This window comes from Pleurodeles waltl, chromosome 1_1 (assembly GCF_031143425.1).
Source record: "Pleurodeles waltl isolate 20211129_DDA chromosome 1_1, aPleWal1.hap1.20221129, whole genome shotgun sequence".
In the NCBI taxonomy this organism is placed as follows: domain Eukaryota; kingdom Metazoa; phylum Chordata; class Amphibia; order Caudata; family Salamandridae; genus Pleurodeles; species Pleurodeles waltl.
Window position 1 is genome coordinate 66,085,604 of NC_090436.1, and position 20,627 is coordinate 66,106,230.

General features: G+C 43.9%; 1 protein-coding gene across 2 annotated transcripts in view; it reads right to left on the reverse strand.

The window, feature by feature from the left end:
• Window positions 1–20,627, reverse strand: part of IL11RA (interleukin 11 receptor subunit alpha) — a 357,237-nt gene that overhangs the window by 61,484 nt on the left and 275,126 nt on the right. For both annotated transcript variants that reach the window (XM_069214009.1, XM_069213923.1), the window contains exon 6: window positions 3,644–3,676. In XM_069214009.1, the coding sequence (XP_069070110.1) occupies window positions 3,644–3,676 (33 nt within the window). The remainder of the gene's footprint in view (window positions 1–3,643; window positions 3,677–20,627) is intronic.

Genomic DNA, 20,627 nt, shown 5'->3' on the forward strand with positions numbered 1-20,627 from the left:
AGAAGCACCCGAGGTGGGAGCTGAAAATCACATGCAGGAAAAAAGTCGTTCCCTAAAAGTAAGGAATAGAAGTCAGCCAATCAGAGAGGTGGTAAAAGGGCTGTGCTCCAGGTGAGTGGCAAACATAAGATGAACAAGCTTGGACAAGCCATTGAATAAGAAGAAAGCAAATGAGAGAGAGAATAAAGCTAAGCAGTGATAAGCAATGGACTTCCTGTAAGTCACAGTAAGTTCTTCGTAAGTTCACAATAGGTCTTTTGCATTCAGACAGTTTATGTTGTTGGTAGGCGCGACCTAAAATCTTCAGCAACACAGGTAGGCTTTCTGATTATGGAAGGTCTGCCTGTCTATGGTTATAACATTGATTATAAAAAAAATCTATGATGTTAATAGATTCCCAGGTGTAGGTAGAGGAATATTTGTGAAACCACATGAATATGCTACTGTGAAGTCATTCCTTTTTTGCTGTGAATCCCATACTGTTAAGAAATCAGAGGCATTTAATGCTCCTAGAATTATTCATGCATGTTGTGAATCTGACTCAATTTCACCAGAAAAGTGTTGTGTTACTGTAGCTGATTGAGGAGTTTGGGACATGAGGGATTTAGGGCCAAGGTAGGGATGGATCCAATTACAGGCTGGCACCAGCACTAGCAAAAAAATCCCTATTTCTTCCTTTGCAACCATGAACAATCTACTTTATTAGTGAAGCGTTCACATTCAGAAATGGAATTTCTAGGTTTGTCCCGAAACAAGCAAATTTATAACAAGAACTTATTTTTAAACATTATATAAAACCAAATTGGTGCCATTTCTAGAGGGCCTAAATAACAGGTATTATTATTATCCATTCCTAGTGGTATTTCTGTATCTGCCGCAGAAGGATGAAAGGCTGAGTTCATACTGCGAGGATATGAATTCATGATCTACAGATCACGTCAGAAGTCTGCTGTCCTGCCTCACTGAGACATGATGAGATGCTGATGTCTCACTGAGACATGATGAGATGCTGATGCCTCACTGAGACATGATGAGATGCTGATGCCTCACTGAGACATGATGAGATGCTGATGCCTCACTGAGACATGATGAGATGCTGATGTCTCACTGAGACATGATGAGATGCTGATGCCTCTCTGAGACATGATGAGATGCTGATGCCTCACTGAGACATGATGAGATGCTGATGCCTCACTGAGACATGATGAGATGCTGATGCCTCACTGAGACATGATGAGATGCTGATGCCTCTCTGAGACATGATGAGATGCTGATGCCTCACTGAGACATGATGAGATGCTGATGCCTCACTGAGACATGATGAGATGCTGATGCCTCACTGAGACATGATGAGATGCTGATGCCTCTCTGAGACATGATGAGATGCTGATGCCTCACTGAGACATGATGAGATGCTGATGCCTCACTGAGACATGATGAGATGCTGATGCCTCTCTGAGACATGATGAGATGCTGATGCCTCACTGAGACATGATGAGATGCTGATGGTCTCATATCTTAGGTTACAATACATTCTATCAGTCAGGCGTGCAGTATGTGTTGTATCTTGTCCTTGGGTACGCGTTCCATGTTTGAATAGTCCGGATTGAGACCTTAGGCCATGGAGAATGCAGAGGTTGTCCCTGAATTGAGAACTTTACTGAAAGTAAACTCAGCAGAGAGCTGAGAACCTTACTTACGAAAAGGTTTCGCTACCTGCGTACACCTGTAATGTATGTAGTCTTCACAGGCGATTCCCTTCTACAGCTGTAATGCAAGTGAGGAACACGAATGCTGAATATTAAAGTGAGAGAAGCTTATGGTGGATGTGGTGGTGTGAGAAGAGAGAGTGCCTGTGTAGGTTACCAGAGTGGACATCTGTTGGTGCTAGTAAGAGCCTATGTTTGTGAGATGTTCTTGTGTGAGCATCCGTATGGGCGAGTGTGGATTACTGTCCCTCCGTCTACCTTTAGGCCACAAAGAGTCGGAGTGATAGAAGATACTCCGAGGAGGCGAGTGCACGGAAGTCCACAAGCAGGTGTATGCAAAGTGGATTTGTGTTTGCTGCACAAGTCTAGAATGGATGGAAATGTCTGTTTGTGTTGGAGTACACACAAGTGTGTGCTTCAGTGTGAGGCTGAGGGTGGGCTCCAGAAACAGTACCCAAACTGTGCTGGAAGTTACTTTACAAGCTGCTCTGTGCCTGCAGCTGCTAATGGACCAGAGAAGAAGGTCTGCCAAAGGGCAACTGAAAGCGAGGACCTATTGTCAAAAAGTGTTTCTCAATGATGGGTCACTACAATGATCACAAGAGCTCTTTAGGGGTGTGTGTATCAAAGACACCTGAAAAACACAAGAGCCAGACAAAATCCAAAATATACCTAGTGTGGCACAGGTGAGAGCCCAAATGCCTCTGAGATACTGGATGGTACATAATCTATGCCTTGTGCTTAGTAGGGGCTACTCAATACAGAAACAATATATGTTGCATCACATGGGCAGACAGAAACTGTACCTGAGCCATGAGTGCAGAAAGAATAACCAGAGCATCATATGTCTGCCTACCTTAGATATTATATCTGGGCATCAGAGATGTAAACCTCCCTCTCACAAAGGCAGAGAGAGAGGGGATATTACTCTTTTTTCGGTCAGACATACTTCTTCTTTGGCACACACTCTTGGTGCCTACCCACACATGGTTACAAACATCAGCTTCCTTGGTTTTGCTGTCTTAGTGTTTGGGTAAGTTTATTCTGTTCAAATAATATAAATGAAATCACTGAGGCAGCCATGAAAAGAGAAATTTATTGTAAACTAAAGATACAAAGTGGTGGTAAACAATAGAAAGAACACTTAATGAGATGAAGCGAGTAGGACCTTATATAGAAATCATCAAGAGAAAATATAACAGCATCAAAAACAAGTAATGACCGAGCGTCATGGCAGAAAGGTCAAAGTGTTGGTCCTGAAGATGTGGGGATGAGACCGACAGCTATGTTTGCTCCCAGGTGGACCAATTGCTACGTTTGCCCCCTGGCGGAGTCAGTGGCGTAACAAAACTTGAGGGGGCCCTCCTGCATAGTACTTGGAGGGGGCCCCCCTCTCTCGGCCCACCACCTTAACCTTCCAGATCCAGTCAGCGTACTATGCTGAAGGGGCCCCTTGGAGCTCGTGGGCCGCCCGCAACACGGGCGCTGCGGGTACTACTGCTACGTCACTGGGCGGTGATATAAACCGTCAGCGCAATTAACTCATAAACCAAAAAAGGAGAGAAAGCCCCAGAAGGCTAGTCTGCCATTTTGTTATTGCCTTTGATTGGCTTGGATTTTTCTTGTGAAATGCTGAAATTCTTGGTATCTTAAAATTCACAATTTTTCTGTGCTAGTGTAAAATTCTAGTGAAGAAAGTTGCACTAAAAAGAACCTAAAAAGTTAGCAAAATCTCACACCCATAAGAGGGAAAATCCAGAATTGTGCTGTGGGCAACAGGGAAAAACAAACACCTACAACTAACAATGGGTATGCGATGACCCGAAACAAACAGTAGATTGTTCTATTAAAATAACATTAATGGGGGGTGATTGAACAAATCAAAGTACAATTCTTCGACAACAGAGCTTTTCTTTCATTCTTTTAACTTGTACCTTAATTTTTCTTCCTCTGTCAGCGTATGTTTTCTGTATAGGAAAAGGAAAAAATAACCTCTTAGGTGAAAGAAATAAAAAATTAACAGTCAGATAAGGAACATTCAAAAGAGAAACCATATAAAAAAACACTTTGTTCTCATTTTATTTAATGTCATTTAATCCCGCACATAGTTCTGCAACCCTTTGTGCTATTGTCAGCAAACTGGATAAAGTAAGGTAGCGTTAAAAAAAAGTATAGGTTGTTTTTATTCTCTTTTTATTTAATTTAAACACTTTTTGCCAAAATGCAAAACCTGTTGTTTATGTCTTTTAATTGGTTAATTACAACTGCATATGGGTAGCATATATCAGCCCACTTTTTAATACTGACTTATATCGTTCTTAAACTTGTTCAAAGTTACTTTCAATACGTAGATCATTCAACCAAACCAAACCTGCCCCATCAAAGCCTTCATATCAGCAGTTGCTGGCTGGTTGTATGAAGAGCTCTGAAATAAATGGGCTAATAATTGGTTTGCAGACACCTAAGTTCTGTCCAAATGATGTTGATCCGGTCAACAAGCTCAACCAGTTTGCAGGAACTCAGGTATCCAGTTAGATGGGAACCTCATGTTTGTTCCTCAGATGAGAACAATTGTTAGTCCCTCCAGAACCTGCTATGAAACCTAATGAACCTTTTCTTTCTACTGTCCACCCATATGAGCAGCATGGTTACCGCTGGGACTTCGTCTGCTAGGGACACTCGTTGGAACACCCTATACTAAGCCTTTCCGCACTACTTGATTACCCAACTGAAATGCACTCAGAATGCAGAAGCCTGCCCGGTCATGGCAACACAGAGCCTTGGACATACAGTATCAATTCTCCAGCACCCGCGCTGGGTCTAGTGCAATGGCATGTTAGATTCAAGGCACTTGTGTAAATTACTAGACCATTCCTAGGGGTGATCTGGACTTTATTGGCAACATTTCTCGCTACATGGTCTCTCTCCAGCTTCAATTAGCACACAGTGTCCTACTCAGTATGAGGTGCTTTCACAAAACCTGAACAGGAGGTCGAGCCTTTTCAGGTCAGGGATCGTTGCGATGGATCTCAATCCTTCTCTTCCAAGGTACATATCCCAATAATGTGGCTTTCATAGGTTACTGAAAACCTCGACAATCTCCTAAAATTTGATGTCAACAAAGTTTTCTAAACAGGTATACCTTTGATCGAAGCAACATTTCTGAGGAACAATTTGTGCTATATAGCACCAACAGCATGCAGGCAGTGAAGCGCCTTAATAAAAAAAAACACAAAATCAATGTATTATCCAATCCCTTTTTTGTTTGTTAACGCTCAATCATGATCTAAGTGTTCTTTTTTAAATTACGTTACTTGTTTTTCATAGACAGTGGTAAAGTTAATGACGAGTACTTTTTGTAAGTCTCATTATACTTCAGTGAAACGGGTATAGGTAGCACAGATAGAGATGCGTAATACAATCACCTTATAGATTAATTAAACACTGTCTTGAGTAATGTCCACTACAGTGTATAAATAGGAACTGAAACAGCTAAGTCTGGGTTTGAGTTTAAAGAGCAAAGATGTTGTTTCTTGAAGAGGGAGATGTTTTTATTGGCAGTGTAAAGTGGGGCCAGATGCACAAAGCCCTTTGACAGTCGCAATCCCTGTTATTAGCAAAATCACAGCCCTTGCAACCACAAACAGCTTTTCACAATGTACAAAAGTCATTTTACAAGACGGAAAAGCCTTTCAAAACTCATAAAAGGGGTTTGCCACCCTTTGCCCAAGTTGGCGTTGTAACTGATTAGCAAACAGAATGCTGTCCCAGCATCCTCGGCTTGAGCAGGAAATAGTCCAGAGAACCACTGACCTTTCCTACAGATCCAAAATGGCATCCATGTTTTAAAACCTTATCCGGTGCCTTCAATGGATATGGCCTGCTTTTAAAAACAAAATGTATCCCTTTTTGGAAAGCCACCACAGGGATGGACCTTCCAGACCTCCACTGCATGACTGGTGGCCAATCACAAGGGATCACAAATTGTGACATGCTTAATTAATATTCACTAAGCTTGGTTTTGTGACCCCCTTGCAACTTACAAATTGTGATGTGATGTATTAGTACATAGGTCGCATCAAAAACTGCATTCCCATTCACAACCCGGTTGATGTGCAATTGCACACCTCTGGTTTGTGGATGGAAATTGTACACCTGTCTCATAGTTCTTCGCAAAGAAATGTATTCTGAAAGGGCTTGTGGGTGTGAAATGAAAGGTGTATTAAAGAGTGTCTTATGGATATTTGAGGCAGGAGGGATCTTATAAAGCTACTGGCGGCAATGCCTTTTAAATATTGCAGCAACTTGTATTCTAAACAGAAAAGTGCAGATCTGGAGACTGAGAGCTCAACCATAGAGTGTGGGCGGGTGCGCTTTGGGCTAGAAAGTCTGTCACTCTCGTTTTCTCTCTCCTGATTCCTTCGGTCCTGTAAAGTTTCTCTGTATCTGTAACTTTCTTCTTAAGGCGGAGCCACTGTTGCCTCCACTGTGTGACATGGCAAACCCGGGGATGCCAGAGAGTTTCTATGATCCCGGTGCCTCCTGTCTGGTGACCGCGAGGGGGCGCCATGGGGTCACTGTAGGAAGAGGTCTCCCTACAGGAAGGCTTGAGGTGGTCCCGCTGCTCAACTGACCAGTGCGGTTGTAAAGCCCCAGCTCCTCAGGAGTGAAGAAGACAAAAGCCTTCAAGTCAGGCGGGAGCTACTTCCGCCCCATCACATCTGGCGAAGCAGAGCGCGAGAGATGTCAAACTGTTCGAGAGGGGGCAGGCGCTGATTGGCTGCTCAGAAGAGCCTTCACAAGAAAGTGTATGGATACAGCCCATATAGATGCTTGTTGAATGGAGGCTTGAGGACACAGAGGAGTTTGCTGTCGAGTCAGTGGAGAAGATTACTTTGGTGAAACAGTCTGTGTACTATGTAACAAGAGACTAGCAACTCCATTTCCGACACCTATCGTTGTGCTGTTGCCACCATCATCAGCCAGGACAACAAACTAGAGTTTCTGAAGAACACGAAAATGGCAGTCAATATCCACCTTATACGCTGGGTGGAACCTGCAGCCGTGGCCTCATGTTACCCTCACTAAGTAACCTCAGCGCCTGCCCTAGCATGACCTTCACAAAAGGTGATTACCTACAGGTAACTTGTGTCCTTATAAAGTGCTTCACGCTGCTTCATTTGCCGTCTCTAGGCACTGTAATTAGTAGGTGTTACTGTTATCCAGTTTAACGACACCCGGGTTATCCACCAAGAAGGATGAGAGGCTGAGTTGGCCTTGGCAATAATCAAGCTTCTGACTGTAGGTCTCTGATGAGGCCATTAGCGAGCAGTTAATTCTTTTAATGATAACATTTGGGACTTGTTTGATGGCAGGTAACCAAAGTTAGGTCGCAGGGCCGGTATTGTATAATATATTGAGGTCTGTATGGCATGTCTAGGCTTCTAATACATTCATAAGCTGGGTGATTGTCATAGAGTGTACTACTGCCACTTCACTCTATTTGTACTCCATATTTTGGTATGCCTGCAGTCATTTACAAGCCTGAAATCCAATAAAAAAATTAAAAAAATGTTCACCAAGCGACATTGCTCATGTCATGACGAAAAATAAAACTACAATGAAAAATGACTTGCAGCAAGAGGGGAAGGGCATTGGAAAGAGATGGTTGAAACTCTGAAGGTAGCAGCATTGTATTGCAAATGAACACCTGTACAAGGGGTGACAATTCATCAAACGTAACTAGAGGTTCAACAATAGACATTAGTCAACAAAAGGATGCAAAAGGCTAGAGATCCAGGAATAAATCAGAGACACGCTGCCCACACAGTTTGGCACTCACTTGCATGCATCCTGACCGCAGCATCAGGGCCCCTGATTATGTGGTCCTTCAGAATAAGCATGGATGGGTGTGCAGATAGAAACTCATACTGAGAACACAGGAGTATCTCCCTCCAGGCAGCATGGCTCAGTGAATCAACTGCTTGCTACTGGTCTCAGCCGTGACCTACAATAACAAGCTTGAATATTGTCAAGGCCAGCTCAGCCTCTCATCCTTCTAGGTGGATAACCTGGGTGTCACTAAATTGAGTAATAGTACCACCTATTAACGACAGTGCTTAGAGATGGCAAAAGAAGCAGTACGAAGCGCTTTATAAGGACACAAGTTACCTGCAGGTAATCACCTTTGTGAAAGTGATGTATTGGCAGGCGCTGAGGTTACTTAGGGAGGGTAACATGAGGGGAGCGCGGATGCCCAAGTAGGGTGTATGGTTGTGCATTAGGGATGACCGTGCCCCCCCTGTCCTTATCTCTGATCAGTGTCTACAGTCCAGGGCCAGTGAGCAGGAGAAGCAGAGCGTGCCTGCCCTTATACAGTAGTGCCTCGGCCGGCGCAAGATGTCTGCCAGATACGTCCACGCTGCGATGCATGGAATGCGCACGCACAGGACACTGTAAATACTTCCAATGATGAACAGAGAGATCTGTCCCCGGCGAGGCTTCAGGAAGCGAACCTTCACGGGGTGTAGATTTATTACCCACCAGCGTCAGCTCTGCACAGAGAAGACAAACATACTGAAAAATGTGTGCAAGAAACAGGCGCGAGCTCATGCTAGCAATGGGCTCCTGAGGAGTAGCCTACTGGTACTTCTGCACATTTCACTAAAGTAACACTCATCCATCCATTCATCCAGCCCCATTAATTCAGGGCATAGAGGCATCAATGTTACTGCCCCTCTGTAGGCATACTGCCTATGACTTAAGCATGCCCAGTGCTTAATTTGTACATAAAAACGTGCCGGAGCCCAACGCTCCCCCTGAAACGTGCGGTTGCTGCAAATAAATGTGCAAGCACAGAATACCGAGGCAGCGCAATCTTAAAGTAATCTCGGGCTTCTTTAATCAAGTTACAGCCACTCCCTTCCCCTTCAGCTCACTCATGCAGCTTTCTGCTTTCTCCCTTCGTGGTGCTTTTACGTTTTTCTCTTCCATTTGTCTTTCCCATATGTGTCTTTTGCTTGCAGGAAATGCCTGATGCAGAAAAATAAGTGCCGGACCTAGCACTGGAAACCGCCGGCTCAAATTAAGCACTGAGCATGCCCTCTCTCCACCAAGGAGACGTATGTATAGTAAAGTCTAATTGTTGACGTGGTGTACTACAGGATTGTTTGCACATGAGAACACCAACCTCTCTGGACCAGTGGTTTGTACTCCGTTCACTCCATTTGGCAAAAAGTGTCCGAATCCAGGATTTTATTTATTTATTTTATTTATTTAATGCGTTTTTATATAGCGCGGACTTTACCCGAAGGTGTCAGAGCGCTTCACAATAGGCAAAGTACAGATACAAGAGGAGAAGAATTACAAGTGAGCCTGTTACAAAAACAAACGTTACATTACATGAGGCAATAGTGATAATTGTGCAAGTATCAAGAGCAAAAAAATACACGAGGTAGCAAACGATACGTTACGAAAGGAAAAAGTGACGTGTGCAGGATACAAGAGCAAATAAAGTACGAGTAGAGGTAAAAAAAATTGCAATAAATGGTAGACACTCAAAACACTAAAACAATAGTTACGTTACATGAGGCAGTGGTGGCCGTTGTGCATGTATCAAAAGCAAACAAGATATAAGAGGTAGCAAATGATACGTTGTAAAAGGAAAGGTGCCGTGTGCATGTTACAAAAGAGTAATGCACTTCGATAAATCCTGCTTTGTCTTTTCCCCTGTATATTGGACAACCTAAAAGGCATTACATTAGCAGGTGGCAGGTTACTGCCAAGGAAACTGGAATTATGGGGAAATGAGTCACCAAATAATGTAGATTCGTTGCCTAAATTATGTAGCAAGGCATAACGTCTCACATTCCGTGACAGCAATATTTCCCTATTTTGTCACTTTAACACATAGTAACACTATATTAATTGAAGGGTTCGCCTCATTATTACGAGTTTAACACCTTAATAGAGAAATCAACAACTGAAAAGTGACCATTTACCATTTCAAAGAGTCTGCCACTCTGCTACACCACACGTGGCGATTTCAGTTGCTATCTTTTGATCCATTTTAGCTAAAAACATATTTGTTTTTCTTGAAACCTGCAAATTATGCATCAGATAGTGTTTTATGGAGCACACCACAGAATCACAAATTTCCTGTAGCTTGGATTAATGCTTCTCTGTGGAAACATTCCCTCCCGGAGATTTTAAAAGTCGTAAATCTGTTTCCACAGGATTACTCTTGTGCTGGGAACAGATGTAAATCTTTCATGGACCCCGGTAACAATCCCAGAAGTACATTTAGAATTCTGCTGGGAGTTTTCACATGTGTAGAATTTACAAATACAGACTTTTGGCGTGTTAGGTTTGCATAAAAATGTATTTGCAGATTTAACTGTTCATCGACAAAATCTCCAAAGGAAATATTTCCTCCAAGAGATATTCTTTCCAGCATACTCCAAATTCATATTCAGGCCGGAGTCCTCCACATTCCACATTTTCAGGAGTTTTTAAGGTGGGCAACTACCAGCCAGGGCTCTGCGAATCACTACAAACACACTATCGTGAGTGTTCAATTACACGTGCAGTGTGACCCTTCCAGAAATGCCTAAGGCAGGGTTCTGCAAAGTCGGTCCTGGAGAGCCTGGTCCATGCCAGGTTTTTAGCATATCCACATTTAGAAAAAATATGTTTCAGAAATCTACATTTTTCTAAATGTGGATATGCTAAAAACCTGGCATGGACCCGGCTCTCCAGGACCGACTTTGCAGAACCCTGGCCTAAGGTAACATCTCTTCACCACAGTGGTGAATTTTCTGTGCTTGTAAATTGATCGTGCAAACTTAAAATCCAAGCAGTCCTGAATTTGTGAATCAGGATTGGCTTTAATGTTTACACAGTGACCTTATTGCACACATTAGTTAAACCTAGGTGTACATTGTGCCCTGTAAGGGTAGCAGATGTGCTCCATTGGAGATTTCATGGCATTTTTTAAATAGAGCCTGCATGCTAGCACACTTCCCATGCAAAATACCTCTGCCTTCTTTGAAGGGTCGCTTCTCATGCAAAACTTTCAAGTAGAGGAGTGTGTCGTCTTTGCACGAGTGGACTGTGAAGCTACTGATGGCCAGCAGGATTCTCCATGGTTGCGTACACTGGATAAATGATACTAGTAAGAGGGCAGAGCCTTGGGGAATGCTACAAGTGGTGAGGATGGGCTTAGATTTTTGAAAAAAACCTATTTGGACCGGCTGTGCTCCGTTCTCCAGGTATGACTTGATGAAGCTGTCAAAGTCTATTTGGGATCTGCTAGTATCCAACATGGTTCATTAGTCAACAGAATCAGCAGCTACAGAGAGTTTGAGCAGGAGGTCGGAGGGGATTATTCCATCACAAACGTGGCAGATATTCCGCCCGCTGTATTACAAGTTTTATTATACCCTATGGAACTTGTAAAACGGCGGACGGGAAATACGTCACAATTGTGACGGAGTATCCCATCCACCAAGGTCATAGTCAGGCCATAAGTCTGTATGTTTATGTTAAAAATAGTGATCAATTCAATATTGCAAACAGACATTAATTACGTCAAGTGGTGTATTCAGGGCAGGATTCACGAGTAAATCCCAAACGAAAATTCCAGAAAGACTTAAGCCCGGATGGGTTGAAACCAGGATGGAATTTATCACAACAATTAAAATCTTTCTCCCCGTCGTTCGGAGTCTTTCTGATGTGATAAATTTAATCTATTCACAGTTTTTGGGGACTAACATGCACATTTTGCTGCTTGCTGCACCACATCCTACACATCATAGTACATGCTAAATGCTTTTCACCTTTGAAATTCTGAAAGGTTTGACTTTCTTACTATCAAAAGTGCTATTTCTAGCTTAATCAGTTTCTATATATTGTTTATCTGCCCTTCTTTCCCCCGCCCCTTGGTCCTTTTGATGTAATTTGCTGGTTTCTGCACAACCTCTGAATATATCATACAAAGCATCTCCTCACACTTGCACTCTCAATGACCACTATTGTGTTGCTTGAACCATGATGGTAATGCTGTTCGTATTTGGTCTGTATCATGCCTTCTTCTTCTGCCCTCTTGGTCTTATCTTACTGTGTGTTCTCAATTTATGCTTTGATGCCACTTTTACGTTCTAGACAAAAACATATTGCACTCTCCGGTTTCAAATCTTGGCTTCTTCACTTAAACAATTGGTGTAATCCCTGAGAAATCACTATTTTCCAGTGCTTCAGTTTCTTTAATCACTAAACTCCAGGAGAACCAGTAGAATATTAAGTTGGTAGAGTTTGTTATCCAAAGAATGATTCATTTCTTTACCAGTCGAGAAGTCCAGGCAATAGGTAGCACTGATGGTCTAACATGATTGATTGCCGCCCTCATCACACACTGGATCAGCAGCTGATGTTCAGATCCTCACTGCTATATCCCTTCCTTGGCTCACACCTGTGGCCTAATCAGTGTAGACCACACAACTAAGATCTCCAGTTGTGTAATGAACCCACAGGACTTGTCCGCGCACCATTCAAGAAGATGCACAGAGTTGTCTGTGGATCTAAAAACCCCCAAAGTGATCACATGAGGCTGAACTCATAACTTCCCAGAGAGTCAGTGCAGAAATTGTGTCCAGGACTTGGCTACATATAGTCATGAATGTTTGCAACGGTCTCTGTTTATGCTACAAAAATAAACTCGAAGAGCGCGAACGGAGTGATGATTAAAACCAGGAAGAGCCGTATAAACAGGAAATACTCTGTTTTTGGCAATTCCATTTTGTCTTACGCGGGTTCTGTCGTCTTCGTAAGGCACATTTATACTTGGATTGCAGTGGATTTTGCAGTATGATCTGCTTTGCTCTGCATGACATATCAGAGCTAATTCCAGGCAGACTGAGGCCTCCATTCCTACCAGGATGGTAAATTTGTTAATCATAATATATCAGATTTTCAGTGCTTTTTTTTGTAAATAGGTGCCTCCAATCGCACCATGCATTCAATGGAATGGATCCTAAGATGCTGGTCTCCTTCTTAAGAGGTTTCTCTAGTCTACTATTTCATGTCATCTGGGTTTTACAATCACCATAAAACTATGTTTGTGCTCCCTTTTGATCAATGAAAAATTTACAGGAAGGGCTTATTTGTGATAATGGATAGTCTTTAAAATTGGTGGGATGGTGATATGTTCTGGTAGCGCAGAGGCCATTTGTGAAAGAACATTTCACGTCTCGCTGGATTTCATAGTTTGATTGAAGAATGACTCATTCCTCAAAGATTGAATGTAAAATCTATATTAAACTGTGATTTGGATTAAATGTAAAATCAATATTAAAGATGGATTTAAGAGGCGGAAATTACCTACATGTGGAAGCCATATCAATGCTCATCGACTGGCTTCAGAGCCCTGCAGGCTGTTTTCACTTAGTAATTATTTTTAGGTCTTGCGAAAGATCTGCCAGGGGCTTATGAAGAATTTACAGGGGCTTACAGCCTGTCTGCAAGAGGCAGCAGATAATCACTATGGGCCTGATTCAAATCTCGGCGGGTGGAGTACTCAGACACAAACGTGACGGATGTCCAGTCTGCCGTATTAGGATCTCCATAGGATATAATGGGATCCTAATACGGCAGACAGGACATCCCTCATGTTTCTGACGGAGTATTCCCCTCTGCCAAGATCTAAGTCAGTCCTTATCTTCTTAAATGTGAATCTGTAAAAGCACAGATACATTTTTACCATTTCCAAAAGTGCAGAGTGGCAGAATTCCTCTACTTGTTCCTTTGAAAAGGACCAGAGAGGAACACTCACCACGGCCAAGATAAAATTCTAAATGACCTTATTCAATATATTTGAAGCTTAGTCACTATATGTGGATATATTTTTGCAAAGTTGTCTTTGGGTAGATCCACACCACCCAAACCTACTGGAGAGGGGCAGGTCAGCTCACAAAGCTACTTCGACTCTTGAAAAATGGAGCCGATATTCACATCTTTCCAAGGGCTGGAGTTCATTCCCAGTCTGGCCCTATAAGAGAGCCGTGAACTTTGACCTATATTCAGCTGCACTCTACTCTAACTGGCAACTTCTCAGACCATCATCTGCTTTTAGGCCTGGCATTAGCGGAGCCCTTTTGGTGTTAGTAAAATGATATCTATAATATACCTACGATAGGGGCTTGCAGCGAGCCTACTTCATCCATTGGTCTGTTGTTGTGTCATTCACATTTTCCTTCCGCTTACTACGGCATACAGCATGGCCACGGGTCAGCCCATTTCAATCATCATCTAACTTCAGTCCGTGTGGTGGTATTCTGCTCTTTCACAAGGAGTGCATTCACACACAAAGCAGCTGCCTTCTGTGCCAGGGAACACTGTGGCAACATATGCTTTTTGAGACCAAAACACTATTATTCCCATGTTTATTTTGAGGACCTGTGAGCTCCCACAACAATGTTTTTATTTAAAGAAGGCACACAAGACAAGCACTGACAGGCTGGCACCAAGGTCAGATCATTCGTCTTTCCTATTGCTTGTCGATTCACTGTAAGTTTACAGAAAGATGACATTGCCTGGAGATGTACCCATTTCCTTTCCAATAAACATACGCTTGTGGAAAGCTTGCTATCTTTGTCTCTAGTATTTTCATATCAAATCAACATGTGTAAATTAAACTGATAAGGAGAAACAGCAACACCAAGAGTGTTGGTCTGTACAGTTAATAGGTTCTATTAAGATTGTTTAAAAAGCACAGAACCAGTACTGCACAAGCAACCGTAGTTCAAGCTTCTTTCTGACATAAAAACAGTCACAAGAGCAGTGCAAATTTCTCTCACTGTTAGGGATTTGGGAGCAGCTTTGTCTGACTCAGTACACACAATATTTACAGCATCTGTAAGTTCTCCAGACTTTCTCACAATGGGACTAGGAGATAGGAGATTAGAGTAATATGTACTTTAGAGAGAGACATAACACAGTACAGTGTGCATATAACCAATAAGAGGTCTTTTTTATAGAACATTGGGACATCTCGTCTGTAGTATTATGTCCAGGTCTAGAGCTCAGACTTGTTCAGCTTCCACCTACTCAACAGCACTCACCACCTTAAGGAGCTTTTTGTCCTGTTCCAGAAGCCTTATTTGGAGCTTTGGGTGCATTTCTGGAGGACTTGCCTGGAGTGTATGTCCATGCTTGACTGCCACATCTTTCATATGTTTTCTAATTCTGGAGGGCAGATCTAAAATGTACTGAACTCATGTCTTAAATCCAGAACAGGACTTTCGCCTCCAGTTCTAGAATACTAGTCTGACTTGAGGTGTTCTTAGCTAGAGTATTGTGACTAGTTCTAGCAGGCTGATCCGGAGCATTATGTCACTGGCCAAAGCCACATCTGGGATATCATGTTCAGATGTTGATCCTCACAGACCTGGTTTTCCCTAAGAAGGTGCCCATAAACTCCAAGCTTAGTTAAACTCAAATTAGGTATTTACAGAGGGTAAACTAATCCTTAGACAGACTGGACTACATTGGAGGAACAAAACCAACAGATTCAGGTGATGTAAAATAGAAAAAAAGAGGCACCTTCACACCGTTTAGTTGTGTGCACACCCCCAAAGATACTTGATGGATATATTGGACTAAATCACCAGGACAACTAGCTGCAAGGTTGACAGACCCAAAACTTATTTTGCTGGAAGTATGTGAAAACTACATACTTAAAAGCTTTCATTTCAGTGAGAACCTTAAGAGACACTCTTCTTCGTTGCCTTTGAAGGTACACAACATAGTCTGCAGGGATCTGTAAAAGTCACTTGCCTTGCAGCTCCTGTTTACCATTTGGTGCCTTGCCGGATTGCCCTATCATGGAGTGTTTACATGTATGTTGATGATACTCAGCTTATCTTTCAACTATCAACGTTCAGAAATCTCTAACTCAAAAGATGAGACCTTTAACAGAGGTTCTCAGCATCGTCAGGTGATGGATGGTCAATAACTTGCTGAAGATGAACCCAACCAAAACCGAGATCACCAGTAGCGGAATGGGACACAAGCTACTGGCTAGATATAACAGTGTTACGAAACGTAGGAGTTCTTTTGTACAGAACCCTGTTGCTGGAAGGCCAACCCATAAATGTGACCTATGCCTGTTGTACCCACCCTGGCATTCTAAAAAGCATTATTCACTTTCCTGATCACTCTATGCATATGGCAGCTTTGAATGTTATCATTCAGTCTCTACTTGACTATGCTCATTCAATAAACCTTAAATCTCCAGACAAAAAACTATGACTTCAACTAAAACTTGTTCAGAATGTTGTGGTATGAGTACTTTTAAAAACTGGCAGAACGTCACATATGTCCCCAATACTGCAATCCCTACACTGACTCCCCTTTTGATCCTGGGTAACTTCAAGAGTTCTAACAATTGTCCTTAAAGCCCTCCAACCTTCTTTCTGGTCAATCATGTTAACTTCTATCAACCATCAAACTCCTTCAGATCTGCCAACCAATTCTTGCATGCCACGGCGATGACCGGAGACCATGTTTTATTTCAAACCATGCTCTATGTAGAACAGCAGCCAATTTGCGGAACTCTCTCCATTTGAGTTTGTGGGCAGAAACAAATCTACTCTATTTAAGATGCCAGCTGAAAACCCAGATTTGTTTACATTTGTCTTCTGCTGGTTACTATTAAGTGTTAGGGTTGTGTCTTTCTAAAGTATACAAGTTTAGGGGTTGTCTCAAGATTTTTTGAAGCTCTGATGTGTGATTCTGTTCCAGGATTTATTTAGCAGAAGGCTTGCAACTGTTCTCACGGAACATATTACAACTCTGATTTGACATACGTGGAAACTGTTGATCCCATGTATTTTAAATGTTCATGAAAACATGTTGAAATATTTGATTTATGAAAATTTAGAATAAAAAAGATTATATGATCAAGATTTATGATGGAGTCTCCAGTCCTAGAGATAGGGATAACTGTATTCTGTTTGGTTTCCAGCTCTGTCATGATATATCCAGGCCGAATGTCAGTGCTTGATTAGTTTACTGAGTTGTGAAATCAACATCTGGGGAATTGTGGTACATTTTGATTGACCAGGTGTGAGGTCTACCAAACACCAAAACGTAAAATCAAGTAACATCCTTAACATCTTATTTGAGGGCTTATTCTGTGCAAACCTATTTTCCTGTATGTTGATGGAGGCCAGGGACAGAATCAGGTTTGCTTATTATGAGGATCTGTTCTAGTGGGTAGATGTACCCACAGTTTTGAGATGTGGTGTTCTCTGAAGAATTAAATCTTCAGTTTGTTTCTGAATTGGAGGAGGGTCGGGGCACATCTGATAATGACAGGGATGCTGTTCCAGGTCGAGGGAGTATAGATCTTATGTGATATTGATTTGTATTGCACAATAATCATCCAAGACTGTATCTAGGTACTTGGGCATGTGTGTAGTTTTGTGGTCCCCAAGGTGCTTATATGAAGAGGCAAGTCTTCAGCTTCTTGCGGACCTCAAGAAGCGAGGAGGAGACTCTGATATATAGAAAGATATCCTTCCTGGGTGCGATGTAAAAAAATGAGCGACCTCCAGTTTTGATTTTGCAGATGCGGGGAATGAGGGAGAGCGAGGTAGGGGTAGGTGTCTCGTGGGTTGGTGAAAGTGTATGCAGATGCTCAGGTATTCTGATCCTGTGTTGTGTATGGCTTTGTATGTGGGTATGAGACATTTGAATTAGCTGTGCTTGTGAATAGGGAGCCAGTGAAGCTTTCTGAGGTGAGGTCTGATTTGGGTGCGGCGTGGGACATCACGTCTGAGTCTTGCAGCAGTGTTCTGGATGGTGTGGAGTCCATGTAGGAGTTCTGTGGATATTTCAGCATAGAGAGTGTTGCTGTAGTCCAGCCTGCCTGTGATGAATGCTTGCTTGAATATCCGTCTGGTGCTCTGAGGCAACCATTTGAAGATTTTTCGCAGCATGCGTAGGATGTGGAAGTAGGAGGTCACACTACATTGACTTGAGCTGCCATAGTGAGCTTGTCGTCCAGGATGTACCCTACATTTCTCGCGTGGTTTATGGGTGTGTGTGTTGGTCCTAGCTCTAACGGCTGGCAGGTGGAATCCCATGGAGAGATCTTGTTGCCAAAGATCAGTACTTCTGTCTTGTCAGAGTTGAGCTGCAGGCAGTTAATTTGCATCCAGCCTGCTACTATGATCATGCAGTTGGTGAAGTTGGTTCTGGCTGTGTGGCTGTTTTGTTCTTCAGGGAAAGTATGAGTTGGGCGTCATTGGTGTTGGAGATGACTGTAATGTGAAGGGTGGCAGCCTCACCCTTTGGGTTCTTCCTGTGATGAAGGAAACAGATCCATTTGAGGGTGGACCCTTGTATGCCAGTCTCATGAAGCCTTCTGATGAGGGTGTTATGGGAGGCAGTGTTAAAGGCCATATAGAGGTCCAGGAGGACGAGGGACGCTGTTTCTCCTCTGCCCAGGATGACATTTCATCGGTGGCCATGCTGAGTGCTGTTTTGGTGCTGTGGTTCTTTGTGAATCTTGATTGAGTGTTGTCTAGCAGAAGGTGGAGTTCAAGATGGGTTGTGAGTTGCTTGCCTTCTCAATCACTTTGGCTAGATAAGGAAGGAGGGAGTTAATTTAGGTCAGCTCTGGGCTTTTTGAGGAGGGCACTGATTTGCAAGTTTCCATTCATCAGAGACAGTGGCAAATGTGATGAAGGTGTTGCTGATGAGAGTCAGGGTGGTGCTGATTGGTGATATTCCCAGGTTGTAGATGTGGTGAAGGCATGGCTCCTTTGGGGCCCTTGAGTGGATGGTCCATATGACTGCTGCTGTGTCATTTCTAGAAAGGATTATCCATTCGTTCAGGTGACCATCTTGGTTGGTGGTGGGTAGGTGTAAAGAAATGGCTCCCTGTTGCAGTTACCCCCCACTTTTTGCCTGATACTGATGCTGACTTGACTGAGAAGTGTGCTGGGACCCTGCTAACCAGGCCCCAGCACCAGTGTTCCTTCACCTAAAATGTACCATTGTATCCACAATTGGCACACCCTGGCATTCAGATAAGTCCCTTGTAACTGGTACTTCTAGTACCAAGGGCCCTGATGCCAAGGAAGGTCTCTAAGGGCTGCAGCATGTCTTATGCCACCCTAGAGACCCCTCACTCAGCCCAGACACACTGCTTACAAGCCTGTGTGTGCTAGTGAGAACAAAATGAGTAAGTCGACATGGCACTCCCCTCCGGGTGCCATGCCAGCCTCTCACTGCCTATGCAGTATAGGTAAGACACCCCTCTAGCAGGCCTTACAGCCCTAAGGCAGGGTGCACTATACCATAGGTGAGGGTACCAGTGCATGAGCACTGTGCCCCTACAGTGTCTAAACAAAACCTTAGACATTGTAAGTGCAGGGTAGCCATAAGAGTATATGGTCTGGGAGTCTGTTTTACACGAACTCCACAGCACCATAATGGCTACACTGAAAACTGGGAAGTTTGGTATCAAACTTCTCAGCACAATAAATGCACACTGATGCCAGTGTACATTTTAGTGTAAAATACACCACAGAGGGCACCTTAGAGGTGCCCCCTGAAACTTAACCAACTAGCTGTGTAGGCTGACTGGTTCCAGCAGCCTGCCACACTAGAGACATGTTGCTGGCCTCATGGGGAGAGTGCCTTTGTCACTCTGAGGCCAGTAACAAAGCCTGCACTGGGTGGAGATGCTAACACCTCCCCCAGGCAGGAGCTGTGACACCTGGCGGTGAGCCTCAAAGGCTCACCCCTTTGTCACAGCCCAGCAGGGCACTCCAGCTTAGTGGAGTTGCCCGCCCCCTCCGGCCACGGCCCCCACTTTTGGCGGCAAGGCTGGAGGGAACAAAGAAAGCAACAAGGAGGAGTCACTGGCCAGTCAGGACAGCCCCTAAGGTGTCCTGAGCTGAAGTGACTCTAACTTTTAGAAATCCTCCATCTTGCAGATGGAGGATTCCCCCAATAGGGTTAGGATTGTGACCCCCTCCCCTTGGGAGGAGGCACAAAGAGGGTGTACCCACCCTCAGGGCTAGTAGCCATTGGCTACTAACCCCCCAGACCTAAACACGCCCTTAAATTTAGTATTTAAGGGCTACCCTGAACCCTAGAAAATTAGATTCCTGCAACTACAAGAAGAAGGACTGCCTAGCTGAAAACCCCTGCAGCGGAAGACCAGAAGACGACAACTGCCTTGGCTCCAGAAACTCACCGGCCTGTCTCCTGCCTTCCAAAGATCCTGCTCCAGCGACGCCTTCCAAAGGGACCAGCGACCTCGACATCCTCTGAGGACTGCCCCTGCTTCGAAAAGACAAGAAACTCCCGAGGACAGCGGACCTGCTCCAAGAAAAGCTGCAACTTTGTTTCCAGCAGCTCCAAAGAACCCTGCAAGTTCCCCGCAAGAAGCGTGAGACTTGCAACACTGCACCCGGCGACCCCGACTCGGCTGGTGGCGATCCAACACCTCAGGAGGGACCCCAGGACTACTCTAAGACTGTGAGTACAAAAACCTGTCCCCCCTGAGCCCCCACAGCGCCGCCTGCAGAGGGAATCCCGAGGCTTCCCCTGACCGCGACTCTTTGAACCTAAAGTCCCGACGCCTGGGAGAGACCCTGCACCCGCAGCCCCCAGGACCTGAAGGACCGGACTTTCACTGCAGAAGTGACCCCCAGGAGTCCCTCTCCCTTGCCCAAGTGGAGGTTTCCCCGAGGAAGCCCCCCCTTGCCTGCCTGCAGCGCTGAAGAGATCCCTTGATCTCTCATTGACTTCCATTACGAACCCGACGCTTGTTTCTACACTGCACCCGGCCGCCCCCGCGCTGCTGAGGGTGAAATTTCTGTGTGGGCTTGTGTCCCCCCCGGTGCC